General features: G+C 37.9%; 1 protein-coding gene across 1 annotated transcript in view; it reads right to left on the bottom strand.

Moving 5' to 3' along the window:
* The window catches only part of drd (drop dead), a 45,251-nt gene continuing 25,474 nt past the window's right edge, over window positions 1-19,777 (bottom strand). The window contains exons 4-12 of the mRNA XM_089732504.1: window positions 16,954-17,218; window positions 16,301-16,461; window positions 13,708-13,876; window positions 10,391-10,584; window positions 7,025-7,154; window positions 4,208-4,397; window positions 2,646-2,788; window positions 1,023-1,119; window positions 1-193 (exon numbers count right to left, since the gene is read on the bottom strand). Of these exons, the coding sequence (XP_089588630.1) occupies window positions 162-193; window positions 1,023-1,119; window positions 2,646-2,788; window positions 4,208-4,397; window positions 7,025-7,154; window positions 10,391-10,584; window positions 13,708-13,876; window positions 16,301-16,461; window positions 16,954-17,218 (1,381 nt within the window). The 3' untranslated portion in view covers window positions 1-161. The remainder of the gene's footprint in view (window positions 194-1,022; window positions 1,120-2,645; window positions 2,789-4,207; window positions 4,398-7,024; window positions 7,155-10,390; window positions 10,585-13,707; window positions 13,877-16,300; window positions 16,462-16,953; window positions 17,219-19,777) is intronic.

Consider the following 19,777-nt stretch of genomic DNA (forward strand, 5'->3'; position numbering starts at 1 on the left):
TATAAAAAAAAATGTTTTATTTAAATCACTCGTTTCATTATAATTACATCCTTAAACATTAAAAGTATAAAAGTAGTCAAAGTTACGAACTAATTAGATACGTGATGCTTTTTGGCTTATCTCCTACATTGTAATACAGTTCTTGTGTGTCTCATTTAGTCTCAATTTTCTTTTAATTTCGTCTGTGATTTCCCTGTAAAAGAAGACATGGTATATATAAGTAAGAATGAATAAATAAGCCGTCAAATATTGTGATGTCGCGACGTGTACTGCCGTCTTGGGACTTAAACATGACTCAATTGACTCACAACGTCTGATAAATAGTTTACACTAAATTTCTTTAGTTATGTGCATAATTACAGGATTTGTTGAAAAATCCAAGAGAGGTTTAATGATTTGATAAAACATTCAAAGAAACCGTCTATGAAATATAAAAAAAGATTTCTATCATAGTTGTGGAAGGGAAAAAAGATATAAATAACGTATGAGTATTTTTTATTTTCTGTAACTTTAGATGTGCAGATTAAATCACTCTAGATTTCAAAGCTACTTCGACACATGATAAAGACAATTTAATCTTCACAATTTACGTTTTTATTGTTACATAAAAACATATAATTTAAAAAAAGAGACACATTTTTTTCTAGTGTTTCTAGTCATAGCATTGGCCCAGAGCAATCAACTTATACTGTCATCGACTTTGAACAAGTTTACAAATGAATGAATCGAAGTGATTCAAAAATATATTTGTTTTATTGTTTAGATAGATGGCCGAGCTCACGGCCCTCCTGATATTAAGTGGTTACAGGAGCCCATGGACATCTACAACGTAAATGCGACACCCACCTTGTGACATGAGTTCTTAGGTATCCGTTTTTACAGTACACAGTTTTTTTACGTTGAAAGTGTTCGATAAGTAAATATAAGGACAGATATACAAATTAAACAGTCTCTATCGCCCTAAGGATATTTAAAAGAAGGATTTGAAAAAGAAAAGTGGAGAATCTGTACTAGATACTCACCGAAATATATCCTGTAAACTTGATTGAAGGGCATCTCGATGGCCACTGTCGTCATTATGGATATCGCAAAGATTGCGAACATCTCCGGTATGTGGAACTGCAAGGGTAAATATTTGAAGACATAAGTGGATAAAGGGGTTAAGTACCATTTTTTAAGATTTTTGAGTTTTTACATTGAATGAAGGTGCTATGTACCTATAAACCATATTAGACCTTAAAGCTTCGGGTTGAAAGACTATTTTTAGAAAATGCATGTGCTAAAGGAGCTATGTATGTACGAAGAAAAAGCACAAGTAACAAACGTTTGATGCCTGTTGTCTCGAAATTAACATTGCATCATATCTCCTTCATCCACTCATGTCTTCATATCTATTTGATGACTGACTCAGTGGAGCAGTAGTTAGCGGTCCGACTGTTGTGGCGAGGGTCGTGGGTTCGATTCCCGCATTGAGCAAACATTCGTGTGACGAACAGGTTTATTTGCTTTTTGTGTGGGTGTTCATTATCTATATATGTATATATTTAAACATATATAAGTATGTATATCAGTTTCTGGTACCCAAAACACAGGGAAAGGGACTCCTAATTTGGGGCCGGATGACCGCGCGTGATTTATTTCCAGTTTTTAATAAATTTTTTATTTCTATTTAAGTAATAAAAGTTGATTATCGAATTTCGTCAAAATCTGATATTCTCGTATTTTTAATTGTAGTGCGAGACCTAAGAAGAAATGGATGGATTGCGTGAAAGACGTATGTGTAAGAGGGAAGTGAGCGAAGAAATGGTATATGATAGAGGAGTATGGAAGGAGAAAACTTGTTCCGCTGACCCCACGTGACTGGGAGCAGGGCAGGAGAATGATGAATTGTAGTGTGTATTCATGATGTGCATTTACAACTAACTTTATACATCGACGTTTGAAAGGGAAACGTGACTAAGCGACAATAACTGCTTTGTACATAAATTATAGCCAATAACCATATTCGATGCGCAAAAAAAATATATTTCTAGATCTACTAAAATAATTTCAATCCTACACCTATATTCGTTAAAATATATATTTTTTTCAGGTATTTCAACTTTAAATTAGGCTTCGTCAAACAGAACGCGTACTTAGCGCTGCGTTTTAACGTCGCGCTCTTTTCATGTCACACAAATTGACTAGATGAGTCCAACGCTCCTTGACGCAACGCATTCGCCAAATCATAGTGCCTTTCGATAGCAGTGTGAAAATTTAAAAGTATTGAGATGTCGAGTGATTCAGATGTGGCATTGTATAAGCATGGGTATTTTCTAACTATTTCTATAAATTTTTCGGGCATTATCTAGTATTTTAATACACATTCACTAGGACGCTAAAATAATTTTTTTTAAAATGACAACGCCTTACTACAAAACGTCCTAACGCCGCGACAGAGCGCTCCGTACTTATAACGCTGGAGCTCTGTTTGACGGTATGTTACCATAGTAGTACAACACATCTCAGCGTCATAGCGCGCCGTCAGTTTAGCGCTCTGACGCGCGCTAATTACGCGTTCTGTTTGACGAAGCCTTTATCATGCATTGTCGCTTAGTCACGTTTGCCTTTCAAGCGTCGATATGTATATTTTTATACGATCTTACCAGAAGTAATGGCGAGTAGTATTCCGCGTGCCTCTGGACTCCGACCGTGAAGAAGAAGATCGGGAACTGGGTCAGGTATACACTGTACGCGATTTTGTTGAAGAATTTGAACACTCTCGACTCCAGGAAGGCGGTGCCAGAACCTTTATAGATGAACAGAATGTATACATAAATAAATACATAAAACAATGCGTAAAAGACAAAAGTAGCTTTTCCCCTCCACGGTGTTTTCCAAATGCTATGACATGTCCTTCTTCAAATGAGGCTTGCGGAGAGTACTTAATGGTAGGCAGTGGCTTGGCTCTGCCCCTGGCGTTGCTGAGGTCCATGAGCGACGGTCACCACTTACCATCAGATGGGTCGTAACCTCGTCTACCTACAAAGGCAATAAAAAAACCTACTTGGTTGAAGTGGAAGATTGTTATAGGGCAACAACTCTCCCACTTAACATTCGAATTTGACTGTTCTACCCTTAAAATCTGAACGCATGATTGTTTCGCGGTAAAAATAAGCAGGCCACGATCAGCACTGCTCTTGCTAGGGCCAGTGTTAGCATCACTTCCGGTTAGAGCCCCGTGAGCTCACCTACATGTCAAGGAGAAGCTGAAATAGCCTCTTAATGCTATCAGCAAAGGTAGAAGAACAAAGAAACAAAAAAAATGTACCAGCTCACAATGCATTATTATTATTATTATTAAAAATGAATAAGCTTTACATAGTACGCACGGGTAGGTACCAACATCTTTACTACTTTATTACTGCTCGTACTACTTTATTTAGGGGCTTAGGTAAGCACTGAGCACCAGGTGTTTCGTGAGCATGTCCAGAAATCTACTAAAATAAAGAGAAAAGTTGAGAAACCTTACTATCTAAATTTGAATTAAATAAATCTTTATTCTGGTTATGAACATGATTTGATTTAAACTATTACTAATAAATATCAAATTTCGGGTCGCATAGAGGGCAAGCGTGCCGTGGGCAGAACGCCAGCCCGATGGTCAGATCTAGTAAGAGAAACACTTGGTGGTAGTCTGTACTATGGGGTTCATGCCATGATCGAACACAGTGGAGGAAAATCATATGTTTTTTATTTTATTTTTTTATTGCTTAGAAGGGTGGACAATCTCACAGCCTGCCCTGCACAACTGCTGTTAAGTGGTTCTGTAGCCCATATACATCTACAACTTAAATGCCGCTACCCACCTTGAGATACAAGTTCTAAAGTCTCAGTATAGTTACAACGGCTGTCCCACCCTTCAAACTGAAACGCATTACTGCTTCACGGCAGAAATAAGCGAGGTGGTGGTACCTACCCGCGTGGACTCACAAGAGGTCCTACCACCAGTAATTACGCAAATTATAATTTTGCGGGCTTTGATTTTTATTACACGATGTTATTCCTTCATCGTGGAAGTCAATCGTGAACATTTGTTAAGTACGTATTTCATTAGAATGCACCTTATTTCTTATCCTATAAGCCACGACGATTTCAACATATGTTCACGATCCTCAGCAGCGAGACAACAATGAAGAAGAAGAAGAATAAATATCAAAAGTCATACCAGCGTAATCATTACACACGGCCCAGTGCATCATGCACATGAATACGCCCCACATGATAGGGGACAGGGCCGCGAACAGAGCGGCGGGTCCGTGCTCGTACTGGTACCCCTCCAGGCCCATCCAGTACGGGTGCACTATGGTGAAGGCGGCTAACGCGAAACACGAAGTCCAGAATAGTCTTATTTGGCTCTGGAAGAAAAACATCAGTTTATAATGATACGTTGAAAGATTGGTTTTCAATGTCCATAAGACACTTGATAAACTGGTGGATAGGTTGAGTTTTTTTTTATGATTGAAGAATTACTGGTGGCCTTTCTGGTACTATCCAGTTTCACCAGTGTGCTTAGTGCGAGTTTCTTAACGTTCTCGATAGCGTAAAAGTTAAGCCAATTTTGTATGCAGTTTGAACAGCGCTCCTAGTGGTAAACGTATGCAAACGCCCATTTCATACAAATATGAGCTAACTTTTACATTATCGAGTACGTTAAAAAACTCGCACTAAGCACACAGGACAGGTGGACGAGTAAAGACTTAGCCAGGAGGGGTGGGATTAGCTAATAGCTGCCTGAGCGCCTTCGAGGGAGACTTAAAAACTCGGGAGCAACTGCTTCGCGAATGAATCTACTACCAATCGGAATCGCGACCCGCCGAGAAGATCCGGTGAGAAAGTCAGCGAGCTGATGCATGGGTTAGGTTGCACGTCGAACTCTTTGCTGAGTTCGACGAGAAGGGTTACCGGAGTCCCTTGAGCCTGGTACTAGTGTTAGAGCTGAAGGCGTCTAATGTAAGAGTTATTGGATCTGATGGATCCGTAAGGACACGTCTAGGGCGTCGACGGTGACTGGCTTCTGTGTGGTCAGGACTCGGGGAGGGTTGACGTATGCTATGATATTTAGTTCGTCAACCGTAACCGCCTACGTGATCCATGCCAGTTCTAGCGAATACTAGTGCGCTTCTTTACCTCTTGATTGTGACAATGTCTTCTCTATAATTATCTTTTAGCTAACAGATTCTTTTTGCTCACACCTTTACTTTCTCACCAATATCTTAGGTTATATTTTCAATTAGAGTATGTAAGTATTACCATCTTTTTTATCAATACTACCGAGATTACCATTTCACGGTGGGCGATAACATTTACTTAGAGAGTTAAAATACTGTAAAGTATTGTAGAAATATATGCTTAAATCCATTGATTTTTATTTAAAAATCAGAATTTGTTGACAGCTTTACATGTTATTTTTTATTGACCTTTATAGGCAGACGAGCACGGCCCACCTGATGTGAGTGGTTACCGTCGCCCATGGATTTCAGCAATGCCAGGGGCAGAGCCAAGTCGCTGCCTACCGTTAAATACTCTCTATAAGCCTCGTTTGAAGAAGGACATGTCATAGCATAGCGCTTGGGAAACACCGCGGAGGGGAGCAGAATGGGTTTTATCAGACACTAGTCTGATAAAAAATCATGAATTACCAGCGTCGTAACCACCATTTTGGTGAGCTGCTTACGAAAAACATTTGAGTATATTTCAGAGAACTTTTTGGTGGGCTTGTATCATAATTCCCTACGGCAATAAATATGTAAGCTGAAAGGGTCTCGAACGCTTTTATTCATATGTTTAGTTTCATCATCAATCTTGTACCGTAACTTTTCAATAAGTTTGAAAGTGAATGGAGTATTAAGTTTGCGTGTTACAAGTTTCTAATGTACCGTTTGGTCCCGAGGGATTTATATTTTCATAAGCTCCGTATAATACTTGTAAGTTTCACTAAAATCTTATTGTTTGAATTAACTATGATTTGTATTGACTATATAGAAGCGGAGACAACTAGTGAGGGGCTTATGTACCAGCGGGGTATCTTAGGACTACAATACCAACAGCTTATTGGCATTGATGAAAAATATTTTGTGATGGGTTAGTAATTAAGTTTTATATAAACTAATTACTTAAGTGCAATCTCTCCATGATCAAGACAGCACGACCAAAATACGTTTTTATCCTATTGGAGTTTTAAGCCGAAAGAAATACGTTTTTCATCAATATATGTACAATCAATAAACTTTATTAGTTCGAACGTGATTTGCTGTCCTACAAATTGCGTGTTTATTTAGCAGCTTTGAGTTTTGCGTGCAATAAAGCATTTAATATTACTATTTCATTTCTGAATTTAATTGTTTGCTTATTATTTTATTGTTCCTTAGTAGCACGCAAATATTTTGTGCTATTGCAAGACGTCTGAAGATAATGGCATCGTGGGATTTTTTATTTCAATGAATATGAGAACTTTTGGTGAAAGAAAATTTTGTTATAAACGTTCATAGTCCATCCATTCGATTTCTATCGTGTTACGTGTTTGTTAATTCAATCTGAAATGCGATTCATTCAGGCTCGATATTCTAATATCAACATGACAGCGTTTCCAAATCTGTTAGCTGAATTCGGCCGAAGTGGCTTAGGATTATAATCGGTACAATTCGGTAAGGGGACGCTCTACTACATTCTATGTGTGATAACTGTTTATTCATTTATTGAATTTTATTTGTTAGTATAATATTTTGCTCTACACTCTTAAACTTATAATCTCTAAAATCAGAAATGTCAGATTTGTAGTTAAGTTTGAAGAAAGGTAATGTAGGGTAGTCTTGCCTTTAAAAACGGCTTTGATTTCGAAATTGATTTCTGACATTTTGTTTTGAAAGGTCATTAACCTTTAATTAATGTGAATTGTTCGTGCTAAAGAACACAATATCATTAGCATGCGATTTACAATAGGCATTTATAATCATTAAAACTTTAATAGCATAATAAGACTTACATTTGACAGAGTAAAGTTCAATTTCTTCGTTCTAATGACGTAGGCCATCGCTACTCCGATTAGGTAAATGGTTGCTCTGTGAGTCGGCAGAATATAAGAATATCTTGCTGCGTCCAGTAACTTCTGGACTCTGAAATCAACAAAAACGACTTTTTTATTTAAGACCAAAGTTTTTATTAACTTTTATTGTGTTGTGCTATCAAGTATTAGCGTAAATCGGCAGACAAATTTAAATGGCGGTTGGTATTAAACAGGTAGGTTTAGGTAACTAAAGGAGCACACCTCATCACAATTTGAGACAACTAATATCGATCAAACAGTCAAACATGAAGATCACTGGACGTTACGTTTCCGATCCGGTGGTAGATTCTGCGAAGCACTGCTTTTGCTGGGGCTAGTGTTAGCAACACTCCCGGCTTGAGCCCCGTGAGCTCACCTACACGTCAAGGAGAAGCTGAAATAGCCTCTCAAATCTATCAGCATAAATAGGAGAAAAAAAAACCTACTGGTCGGCGGATATTAATAAGAGTGACAATTTCGAGAGTGGAATTTATACGTACATATAGATATTATGGTAATTTGAAATTGAGAATAAAATCTATATTGCAAAAGTAAATAATTTCGATCGAAAAGATTTTTTGAAAAAAACCCGTGAAAATAATGTTACTAATTATATTTACCAAGTTTGTTTTCGAATGGGCATAATAAAAAAATGCCACATGATTAGGATCAAATATTCTTCTTAATAGGAAAAGTTTGTTATTATTTGAATCCGTAAAATACGACATTCTAGATAATGATAGCTGAGTTCGCTGTGTTAGGTTTAGCATGTAGTGTATGAATTGTAAAAATTCGTCATATTACTCATCATCATGATCATCATGGTTCCTAGCCGGCTTCGGCCACGGCGACCAAAATTACTAAGCTACTATTGAGTGTTGTTGGGAACTTAATGTTTTTTCCTATAATCTAGATTATGGAGCCATTTTAGCGAATTTTTGTGAAATAAAAAATGAAACTTATGTGAGATTTAGTGAAAGGTTTGTAAAGCGTGCAATTTGGTTAGAGCAAACTGTACTCTATTTTCATGATAATAGGTATTGATAAAAATTAAAACTCGAATACGAGTATGTTGGAGAAACTATTAAACGTAATAGACATTTTTGTTAAGTGCAGAATGTTGCTTTTCATTGTATTCATTACTCAACGCGATGTAGTTTAGTATCCTTCATGACAATCGTGCTCCGAAATGTTGAGACCTTGACCTTGAAACTTCCCCGGACTCGACTATTGTACTATGACTCAAACAATCAGCTGTTTTTATCAAAGTGGGCGAAGAAATAGAATAATGTGCACTTAAGTAAATTTTTTGTTTTATTGTCTTTTTTTTATGCTTAGATGGGTGGACGAGCTCACAGCCCACCTGATGTTAAGTAGTTACTGGAGCCCATAGACATCTACAACGTAAATGTACCAATCACCTTGAGATATAAGTTCTAAGGTCTCAGTATAGTTACAAGAAAATGCTACAAGTAGTTACAGGTTCGAAAATGAACCTACGCGCGGTTCTCTGAGTTCATCAGTAGCTTCCTCATCTCAGTACTCGATACTAAGCGGAGCTGAAGATAATCTTTTCCATCGAGAATACTCTTATATTTGGTTGAGCGGAGCCAAGGAAGTTTTGTGTTAATGTCTTAGAATATTCGTTTTTTACCTAAACAAATATATTTACGACTAGGAAGTATGTCTTATAGACAATTTGCGAGGGCTATGAAATTTTAATATTATTCCTGAAGTGATTTAGAAGGAGCTAAATAGGAAGACATAAACAATTGCTCTCACTCTGCGAAACACCGTGCCACATGGCGTCGTATCGCGAGAGCATCGGTGTCGCAGGATCCGATTGATGCATGACCACGACCACTCTGTCAAGAGTGTACGAATAGGAAGAATAGGAAATAGGAAGAAGATAGCTTAAATAATAAGATGAACTATGCACATGGTAAATATTAAAAACATAATAAAACAACTTATTACATTAAATTCGCTTTCTGAAGCTTTACAATCGTAAAGTTTTTTGGATTAAGCCACCGCGAATACCCTAGTCAAGCGATAATTTCGTGAAGTTAAATAGCATTAATTAATTAGAAGGCCCTTATAATTGCCGGTGCTTATTTTTTGAAGGAAAAATGGTCCTTATTTCAGGAACCACGTTTTGTTGGTTAAATTAAAATTAATCGGGATCCATTTTTCAAACGCCTTTGTTTCTTTTTCAACAGAGTGCAGTAATGAATCTACTTTTTTTTTGCTAGTATTTTTTTATAACATTATTTTCTCTAACAGAAACTTGTCCCACAATTATGATCACAATACCATGTCTTCCTACAGTATATTGGAATGGTTTTGTTCTATGCAATGCAATTGTCGCGGTAGGGATGTTGATATTGTTTACGTTTAGAAATATATTTTCGATCAATGATTTCAAGCGAATAATCTTTGAAGATTAATTAGTGATTCTACTCAACGATAGTTTACTAAATACGACCTTTTAACATGATAGCTGCGTAGTCAAATTTTTTATAACATATTCATTAGTCAATATGTAAACTTTTTGGAATATTAAAAAAAAAAAACAAAAGAAGAAAGCGAAATGCGTAAAAAACTGAACTAAGTACAAATAAATGCTTAATGTTTTTGAATCTAGCAGCAAATTGACTACATAGAAATTAAGATTAATTTCATAATTATTTTTAATGTACCTTTTACAGTAAATGAATCGTTCACTGTGCCGCATTTTTGGAACCCAGTCAAATAAATGTACAAAGGCTCGTATTGTTGAGGTTGAAGCATACATAATCGGTAAATTAAGCTGCAGCATGTGTCAACACTAAAAAACTTTAAACGGTAACCATCGTGAAATAAGAAAGCTTGCATGCCAACTATTAAATTAAAGAAGAAATATGTATTTTCAGTTTTATTTTATTATTTATGATTGAAAAATTACTGGTGGCCCGGAGGCCTTTCCAGTTTCACCAGGACAGGTGAACGAGCAAAGGCTCAGCCAGGAGAGGTGGGCTTTGCTAACAGCTGCTCGAGCGCCTCCGAAAGAGACCTAACAATTCAAGAGCAGTTGCTTCGCGAATGAATCTACTACCGGATCGGAATCGCGACCAGCTGAGAAGATCCGGCGAGAGCCCAGCGGGCTGATGCATGGGTTAGGTTGCACGTCGACCTCTTTGTCGAGTTCCACGAGTACGGTTACCGGGGTCCCTAAGCCTACTCCTAGTGTTAGAGCTGAAGACGTCTAATGCAAAGGTTATTGGATCTGATTAATCCGAATTTTCAAGTTACAACAGAATGACTTACGATATTCCGTAGTAGACGAACATGCTGATGTCGTACCAGTGGATGGCAAGATATCTGAGTACAGTGGAGCCGACGGCGATGGAGGCGAAAACGGTCCAGCCAATGGTCCTGGCTTTCCAGAACAGAAGCATCAGAGGCAAGGTCGCTACGTACAGCTGCATGTCCATACCGATCTGATGCGTGTGCGTCAGACACTAGAAGCATTCCAACTTAGTTATTACACAATACCGGGTGTTAGTTTTAAATTAAGCCTAGCAGCTGAGACGTCGCGTGTTCTTGTGTCAAGCCAAGCGATTATGCCGATTTTGAAACCCTGCATCATTCGCGAAGCAGCCACTCTTGAGGTCTCCTTTGGAGGCGCTCGGACAACCGTTAGCAAATCCCACCCTACCCTACAGGCTGAGCCTTTGCTCGCCCACCTGTTCTGGTGCAACTGGAAAGGCCTTCGTGCCACTAGTAATCCCTCAATCATAAAAAAGAAGCCCTGCAGGGAGGTATTGTTTGAATAATTACAGAGATCGTATAGTGTGTTCAGGAATGACAGCACGCGATCAAAACGAAATATATATTTTTTACGTAATTAGTAGTTGTAGGATTAATGTTAATCTACTCTGAAAGATAGATAGCGGCTTGGCTCTGCCCCTGGTATTGCTGACGTCCATGGGCGACGGTGACCACTTACCATCAGGTGGGTGCTCGTCTGCCTACAAGGGCAATAAAAATACCTTTCTATGTTACTGGTGGTAGGACCTCTTGTGAGTTCGCACGGGTAGGTACCCCCACCCTGCCTATATCTGCCGTGAAGCAGTCATGCGTTTCGGTTTGAAGGGCGGAGGAGCTGTTGTAACTATACTGAGACCTTAGAACTCGCATCTCAAGGCGGCATTGTAGATATCTATGGGCTCCGGTAACTACTTAGCACCAGGTGGGTTCTGAGCTAGTCCACTCACATAAGCAATAAAAACCTGCTACTGCCACGGGGCAAGCAAGCATTCCTACTTGAAGGTTTGCACACTACAATTGAGACTACGATCCCATGCCTGAGGACGTGTGGCGGTCTAGGCGTTGTGATGTCTAAGTTGAAACAATCATTGTTTTTAGTAAGAAAGTATCGTCGAACGATGTCAACTTGTAATGTAGATTTTCCTTATGCAACTATGAGAACTGGGTTAACGCAGCATTATTGTAACTATGTAATTTGTAATTAGCATCTATCGTCAATTAGCGTGGTATAATAAACTTGGGAAGCAGTTTTGATTGACTTTACTTCATGTTTAAAATTTTAGGGTAGTAACGAGAGACAGAGAGAGAGACAGAGAAAGAGTGAGATAGAATAAGCACACCAAAACACAACATTAAAAACAGTCAACAGGCAGGTATAATTTTAATAAGATATTGATTCCGAAAAGTAATCAGGGATACTAATCACTAGGTCATGAAGTTTCAAACTAAATTTATACTACAGTATATATTAATGTAGTATGTAATGCATTAATAATCCACAGTACTTAAAGGTTGTTAAAACTACGTGTTTTATTTATGGGATATTTCCTACCATTATGCATGCAAAATTGACCAAGTAATTAAATTAAGAAATCGCTATTCCTAATGAGCGCCTGCTGACTAATAAATGCACTTCGCAATTTATCGAAATAAAACTAAGACTTCATATAGTATTCGAGAGTAGATCATCTATATATATAACTAGTCAGGTCATAAGTATTGTCACAGAGTAAAAACTTTTCTTTTAGAATGCTGGCCACAAAAAAGTTTATTGATTCTAAAATCTAGAATTGTTCATGACAATAAAAATGTATACTTTTAGAATTTTACTCATTTTTAAATATGGAGTGGACGCTTAAAGAAGACCGTGTTGCAGTTATTGCGTTGCATCGTTGCGGTTACGCGCCAATTCAAATTTTTATCATACTGAAAAATTTGAATATAACCAAAAGATTCGTTTATCGTACCATCAAACGATACAATGAAGACTCTAGTGTAGATGACAGGTCAAGAAGTGGTCGCCCTCGGTCTGTTAGGACTCCAGCAGTGATAAAAGCTGTGAAGGCGCGAATTCAAAGAAATCCCAAACGTAAGCAGAAACTGTTGGCCCTTCAGATGGGGTTAAGCAGAACCACGGTGAAAAGGGTGTTAAATGAAGACTTAGGGCTTCGGGCATATCGAAGAAAAACAGGACATCGTTTGAATGCTCGTCTAATGGACCTGAGACTGAAGAGATGCCGCACTTTGTTGAAGCGGTACGCGGGAAAAAATTTTCGGGAAATTCTTTTTTCGGATGAAAAAATTTTTACCGTAGAAGAGAGCTACAACAAACAAAATGATAAGGTGTACGCACACAGTAGTGAAGAAGCGAGCAACCGTATTCTGCGTGTCCAACGAGGACATTTTCCATCCTCGCTCATGGTATGGTTGGGAGTTTCTTATTGGGGCTTAACAGAGGTACATTTTTGTGAGAAAGGTGTAAAAACGAATGCAGTTGTGTATCAAAATACAGTCCTGACGAACCTTGTGGAAACTGTTTCTCATACCATGTTCAATAACAGACACTGGGTATTCCAACAAGATTCGGCGCCAGCTCATAGAGCGAAGAGCACACAAGACTGGCTGGCGGCGCGTGAAATCGACTTCATCCGGCACGAAGACTGACCCTCCTCCAGTCCAGATTTGAATCCGTTAGATTACAAGATATGGCAACACTTGGAGGAAAAGGCGTGCTCAAAGCCTCATCCCAATTTGGAGTCACTCAAGACATCCTTGATTAAGGCAGCCGCCGATATTGACATGGACCTCGTTCGTGCTGCGATAGACGACTGGCCGCGCAGATTGAAGGCCTGTATTCAAAATCACGGAGGTAATTTTGAATAAACTTTAGTGTCATAAGAATCTATGTCTTGTTAAGTTCATTTTGGTATATGAATGGTTACATAATGAATAAACTTGTTTCAATTATTTTACATTAAACATGTGACAGAATTTATGACCTGACTAGGTATATATAAATGAGTTGCTGTTCGTTAGTCTCACTAAAACTCGAGAACGGCTGGACCGATTTGGCTAATTTTGGTCTTGAATTGTTTGTGGAAGTCCAGAGAAGGTTTAAAGGTAAATCAATATAAAAATGCTCGGAATTATATAAAAACAAACAATTTTGTTTTTCCTTTGATGTGTCTCCCGTAGGACGGATTCCTTTTGTTTGTTTGAAGTTTATTTTATACAAAAGATTAGGTCTATTATTTATCGATTAAGGCACTACGAAGTCTGCCGGGTCAGCTAGTGGGTAATAATAATACTCTTACCATTTCCTCGAATCCAAAATAGTTGTGAATGAAAAGGAAGCTCTTCCACATGTTCTTCTCGCAGACTCTGCTGTGCTCTTCCACGACGAGGTTCCACTGGGGTCCGTTGCTGATGTCAGGCAGGATGTACGTGCAGAACAACATCAGGCTCACGAACAACGGAAATAACCTGGGAGATTAATTATACAAGTGACTGGTAGAACTAGAATATTGGCAGAATATTACTGGTGGTAGGACCTATTGTGAGTCCGTGTGGGTAGGTACTACCACTTTGCCTATTTCGGCTGCGAAGCAGTAATGCGTTTTTGTTTAAAGGGCGGGGCAGCCGTTGTAACTATACTGAGACCTTAGAACTTATATCTCAAGGTGGGTGGCGGCATTTATGTTGTAGATGTCTATAGGCTGCAGTAACCACTTAATACCAGGTGGGCTGTGAGCCCGCCCAACCATCTATGCAATAAATAAATAAAACTGGAATATGTACGCGATATATCAGCCATAAGAGTCACTCTCGGACCGCGGTGCAAGAGAGACAATCAAAACTTGTGTCTGATCTTTTTTTTATTACTTAGTCGGGTGGACGAGCTCACAACACACTTGGTGTTAAGTGATTACTGGAGCCCACAGACATCAACAACGTAAATGCGTCACCCACCTTGTGATACAAGTTCTAAGGTATCAGTTACAATGGCTGCCCCACCCTTTAAACCAAAACCCATTAGTGCTTCGCGGCAGAAATAGACGGGGTGGTGGTACCTACCCGTGCGGACTCATAAGAGGTCGTACAACCAGTAAAAAACTCTCTGGGAGAAACTCTCCAGCAGAACTCTCTGGGGCGAATCTCCGAATGGTGTGAATTGAACTTGGTTCAGCAATGCCAATGGCAGAGCCAAGCCGCTGCCTACCAAAGCTTGCAGACTAAAGCTGTTAATTAATTAATTACACATCTAAGCAAACGTTCCAACTCTATACAAATCTGAGTTAACTTTTACACTATCGAGAACGTTAGATAAACTACTAAGCACACTGGTCGCCTCGAGGGGCTTGACAATAAACGGCAGCATGTATACGTATGCGTGTAGGTACCGCGAATTTTTATTATGAACATAAATAAATATGGTTAAAAGTAATTTATTACCATAGTTTCAATATTGAAAGAGTTGTTTCCGAAAGCGAAGAGAAATATGAATCCAGTGACAATAGAACTTAAAGAGTAAACGAAGTTTTGTTGATTTTCGTTTAGGTTTGATTAGAAGCACGTGTGTTGATAAAACTCCAATAATACAATTCGCTTTATAATAATTATTACTTTATATATTTGGAGATTAACATAAATTCTTATGAGCGGTCGAAACGTCCGTTGTTGATCGGTTGTTGATTGAGTCTGTCGGCGAGCCGCGATCAGCTGATGCCTCTCCCCGTCCGCCGCGTCTCATACACTGGACACGTGTATAATTCTTAATCCCGTTGAAGTATGATTGGTATTTAATTCAATTTGGTGAATATTCAACTATTTTTCAGTGAGATACCGGATTTAATACGAATCTAGATTAATGGGCGTTTCCGAAAAGTGATTAATTGCTCGAGGTTCAAAGTAATGGTGATTACTATAAATATTTATTTGATTTATTGTCGGTAGCTGTTGTTTGAACCCGTAATTGTTGCGTAATGACAGGACACAAGAAAATTTTAATAGGATAAACCGGTGCGCTGCGCTGTAATTATATTTTCCCAATACAATATAATACGAATTACAACCATTTGTTAAAAAAATATTGCAATTTTATCAGTGTTAAATATTTAAACTCATTCAAGTCTTTTAGAGTAAAATGTTCGAATGACGATGAGTTAAGAAAAAATAGACTAGCCATAGTAGCCATACCATATATTATCATCATCATTCTCCTGCCCTTCTCCCAGTGACATGGGGTCGGCGCAACATGTTTTCTCCTTCCATACTCTTCTATCATATACAATTTTTTCGCTCACTGCCTTCTTAAACATATCGTCTTTGACGCAATCCATCCATTTCTTCTTAGGTCTACCTCTTCCTCTATATCCTTCTACATTCATAGTTAACACTCTCTTACCAACCTCATTATCATTTCGTCTCATCACATGTCCATATCATCCCAAACGCGGACTGCTCAGCTTCTCTGTCACAGGTGCCACTTTCAGACTTCCTCTGACATACTCATTCCATATTCTATCCATTCTCGTTACTCCACACATCCATCGCAACATTCGCATCTCTGCTGCATGCAGTCGCCTTTCATACATCATACGCATTTCATACAACCGCCATACAATGTATTATAATCTCTTTTATTGATGTAACAAAGTAGCTTTTTTATTTTTTTATTGCCCTTGTAGGCAGGCGGGCGTACGGCCCACCTGATGGTGAGTGGTTATCGCCGCCCATGAACTCCAGCAATGCCAGGGGCAGAGTCAACCTGCTGCCTAGAATGTTGCAATATATACCGTGAAGTCTGTTTACGAATATAATTAATGCCATATATTACGAATCGGTAACGTGACAGTTCCGTGTTAGCAATTCTGTCAACTCCGCTAAAAATTGTTAAAAGATTCTTACCTAAACCATCGGTTGATGAGCCTGCTCTTCAAGTCAATCGTGCCTTTCCTCTCGAGCTCTTGCAGGAGGTTGTAAGCGTTCAGGAACCCACTGAGGTACAGGAAACTGTCTGTGTATAGTATCGCTGAGCGACCGATCACAGCCCACGGCATACCGAATACCTGAATGTAACATTAATTTTTGACCGATTTGTTTTCCATTGCGCGCGATGGACAACAATTAAAAATCAGTTGTCAATGAGTGACTTTGTCATAATAGGGTTTGCGAGTCCATTAGGATCATCTCCTACTTGTTGTTGGCACCATGTGTTCCTGCTGAAATAGTAGCTTAAGCGTTATAATAGTACCGAGGCATCAAACTTCTCATGTCTAAAATTTAAGTGTCGGTGTTCACTTTGTTATATCTATGGTCTTCGGTAACTACTTAATACTAATTAGGCCGTGAGCTCGTCTGTTTATAATAATAAAATGTTTTTATTAGATTTCATATTTTGGAAAAGATTCTTAAGGCCTGCAGGATCTCCAAGTTAATGATTGGCAAGATTTAGCTTTGGAGCGGGACCGGCGGCGTTAATTAGTCTTAAAGGAGATTCACTTTGAGTCACTGGCTCAGTGGGATATGTTAGTCAAATCATGAAAAGCTTGAATTCTTACCTCAGAGAAGCTAACTTTGTTAACGTAAGGGTTATGCGCCATGGCCATTGACTTATGCGCAACGAGCAAAGCAAGGGCATTGATACCCCTGAATGCGTCCACTCCTTTGACCCTAGTCGCTGCGTCGGACAGATCAAACACTTTCCTCAGATTACGCTTCAACGAAAAAGCGTTAAGTAGTTTCTCGAAATTTGTCACGCCATCTTTGTCGTCGTCCAAAATAGTTCCAAGACTCAACAGTAGCAGTATCGCTAAGAAGAAAGATCTGAAAATAGGCAAAAAAAAGCGATATAAAACATTTTCAGTTTTTGTTTGTCTTGAAAACCGACCAGCGGGCTTGGTTGCGGGATAATGGTCAGTTTGGTGCTCATCAAATATGTAATGTTTATTGGACGAGAAGATAAACACACTCGTAGGCAACCTGCTGTTTTTGGTATTTATTTTTGTACTAAAAGATTTTTTGTAATCCAACATTAAAAACAGAGAATGGAAATAATCAAATAAGCTGTATTTTTTTCTTCTGAGGCCAGTATCGATAATACGAAAGAGAAATGAAGTTGTAATGACAAAAAAATATTTACGCTAAGATTATAAAAAGAAAGAAATTATTGTACCTATATTTATACGATGTGTATTAGAAATGTTTCACACCGGAGTTGTTGGAGTCTATAGACATCATAACTTGAATGCTATCTTCCATTTTGAGACGTGAGGTCGGACTGTCAATTGTATTGTATAACGTCTGTCATACTCCTTTAGAGCACATGACTACTTCGCGGCATAAATAGGCAGGCAAATGCTCGGAATTAAATAAAAATAACAATTTTGTTTTTCCTTTGACGTGTCCCCCGTCGGGCGGATTCCTTTTGTTTGTTTTAAGTTTATTTTATACAAAAGTTTAGGTCTTTTATTTATCGATTGAGGCACTATGAAGTCTGCCGGTACAGCTAATTGTTAAAATATAATAGAAAACTGAAGTTTAGTTTTTGATCCATCTTCGCTTAAAAAAAAGTATAGAGGGTTTGGATCTGACTGTACGCAAATGTAATATTTGAAAGTAAAACATTTAGGAACAGAAAAGTATTTCATATACATCGCATCCTTCACCTTTGAAAACTAACAACCATAAATGAATCATTTTGTAATACTATTTTAATGGAGCAAGAGTTTATGTGTTTTGTAGTTTCATAATAACTTTTTACGTTTACTATTAATTTTGAATGCTTTAGTTATGACTAAAAGCACATTCATGGTTTAATCATCTTAATGTTTGCAGGATGCCTCGGTATGTTTGTTGCTGAATCATTCATCGCATATTTTATTGGAACGTGGTACGGTTGTGACTAGCATTTTATTCTCACAAGAGGTCCTACCACCAGTAATTACGCAAATTATAATTTTGCGGGTTTGATTTTTTTATTACACGATGTTATTCCTTCACCGTGGAAGTCAATCGTGAACATTTGTCAAGTACGTATTTCATTAGAAAACATTGGTACCCGCCTGCGGGATTGCAACACCGTTGCATCGCTAGATACGAATGCAATGGACGTCTTATCCTTTAGGCTTTAGGAACATATTATGTCTTTCATTTCTACAAATGTACCGGAGCGTGGTCCGGTTCATCATCAACATCTTCAGCCTATGGAACTCCACTGCTGAAAGCAATCTAATTGTGCACCACTGGGTTTAATCTTCGGCTTCTCTCATCCATCTCTCGTCGTTTCCATCAGGGAAAATTTTAAAAGCACCACTAAAGATCTCAATTACTAGAAGAACATGTAGCACTGTATAAAAATCGTACCAAGATGCAAATTTTATGATGGGGTCGTGGAATTAGATGGTTAGGCGGTAGAGTAAAACGAGGAATGAGCGTCTTACAGAAAGTATCCAATTAGTCCCTGTGGTTCATGAAATGACTAGTAAGAAATTCGCATTTGACACGTGATGACAAGGGAATAAATATGTTATGTGTAATTATATCAGTGATGAATTTATATGTGCATGCAAGCAAAGAGGAAGGATGAATTGTGTATATAAGTGTATGAACGTGGTCGGAGTGAGTATAAATAAGAATCGATATACATGAGTAAGATAGGTGACCCCTGATAAAGTTGGAGGGTATGAAATATACAGAATAGAAACAGTCTCTGAAAAGACAGCCAGATGTGATATTTTTCGAATATCTAATAATTTACTTAAAAAAAACTATTAAATATAATTTAAAAAAGCAGTTTGCAATGAATGTTTGATTCAATTTAAACATTCAATACATGTTTAAATTATGTATAAATTTCATTAATTATGAAATGTTACGGTAAAGAAAATAAATGGCATTAATTTCATTTGTCAATAGAGGCACTAAAATATTCCAGAAGACTAAATATACTGCAAATGTTCCAGATAAACAATGCCTAAATTATATTACTACCTAAATATATTTAGTATAGCCAATGGAAGTACCTTGGCACTTGCAAGTACTTATTAGGTCTACATTTTTAATTTGAGTATACGTGGAAACCTGGCATTAAAACATTTCTGGCTTAAAGTGTTATATAATAAAAAGAATGCGCGAAAATAGATTCTGAAATTAGTTTAAAAATTATATTGACAGATATACAAAAATAAATAATGCGGTTTTTTTGTTCTATTTTACCGCGAATAAGCAATTTGATCGCTATGTGCCTTTATTTCGAGATTTTATTTTACTGACTTATAAATGTACATACCTACATATTATTAATTTAAATTAAATGTCAAATCATCAATTAAACTAATTATTTATTATTAAAATTACATACCAGTTTTCTCATTTATTATAAAA

Source organism: Bombyx mandarina, chromosome 13, assembly GCF_030267445.1.
Source record: "Bombyx mandarina strain Sakado chromosome 13, ASM3026744v2".
Lineage (NCBI taxonomy): Eukaryota > Metazoa > Arthropoda > Insecta > Lepidoptera > Bombycidae > Bombyx > Bombyx mandarina.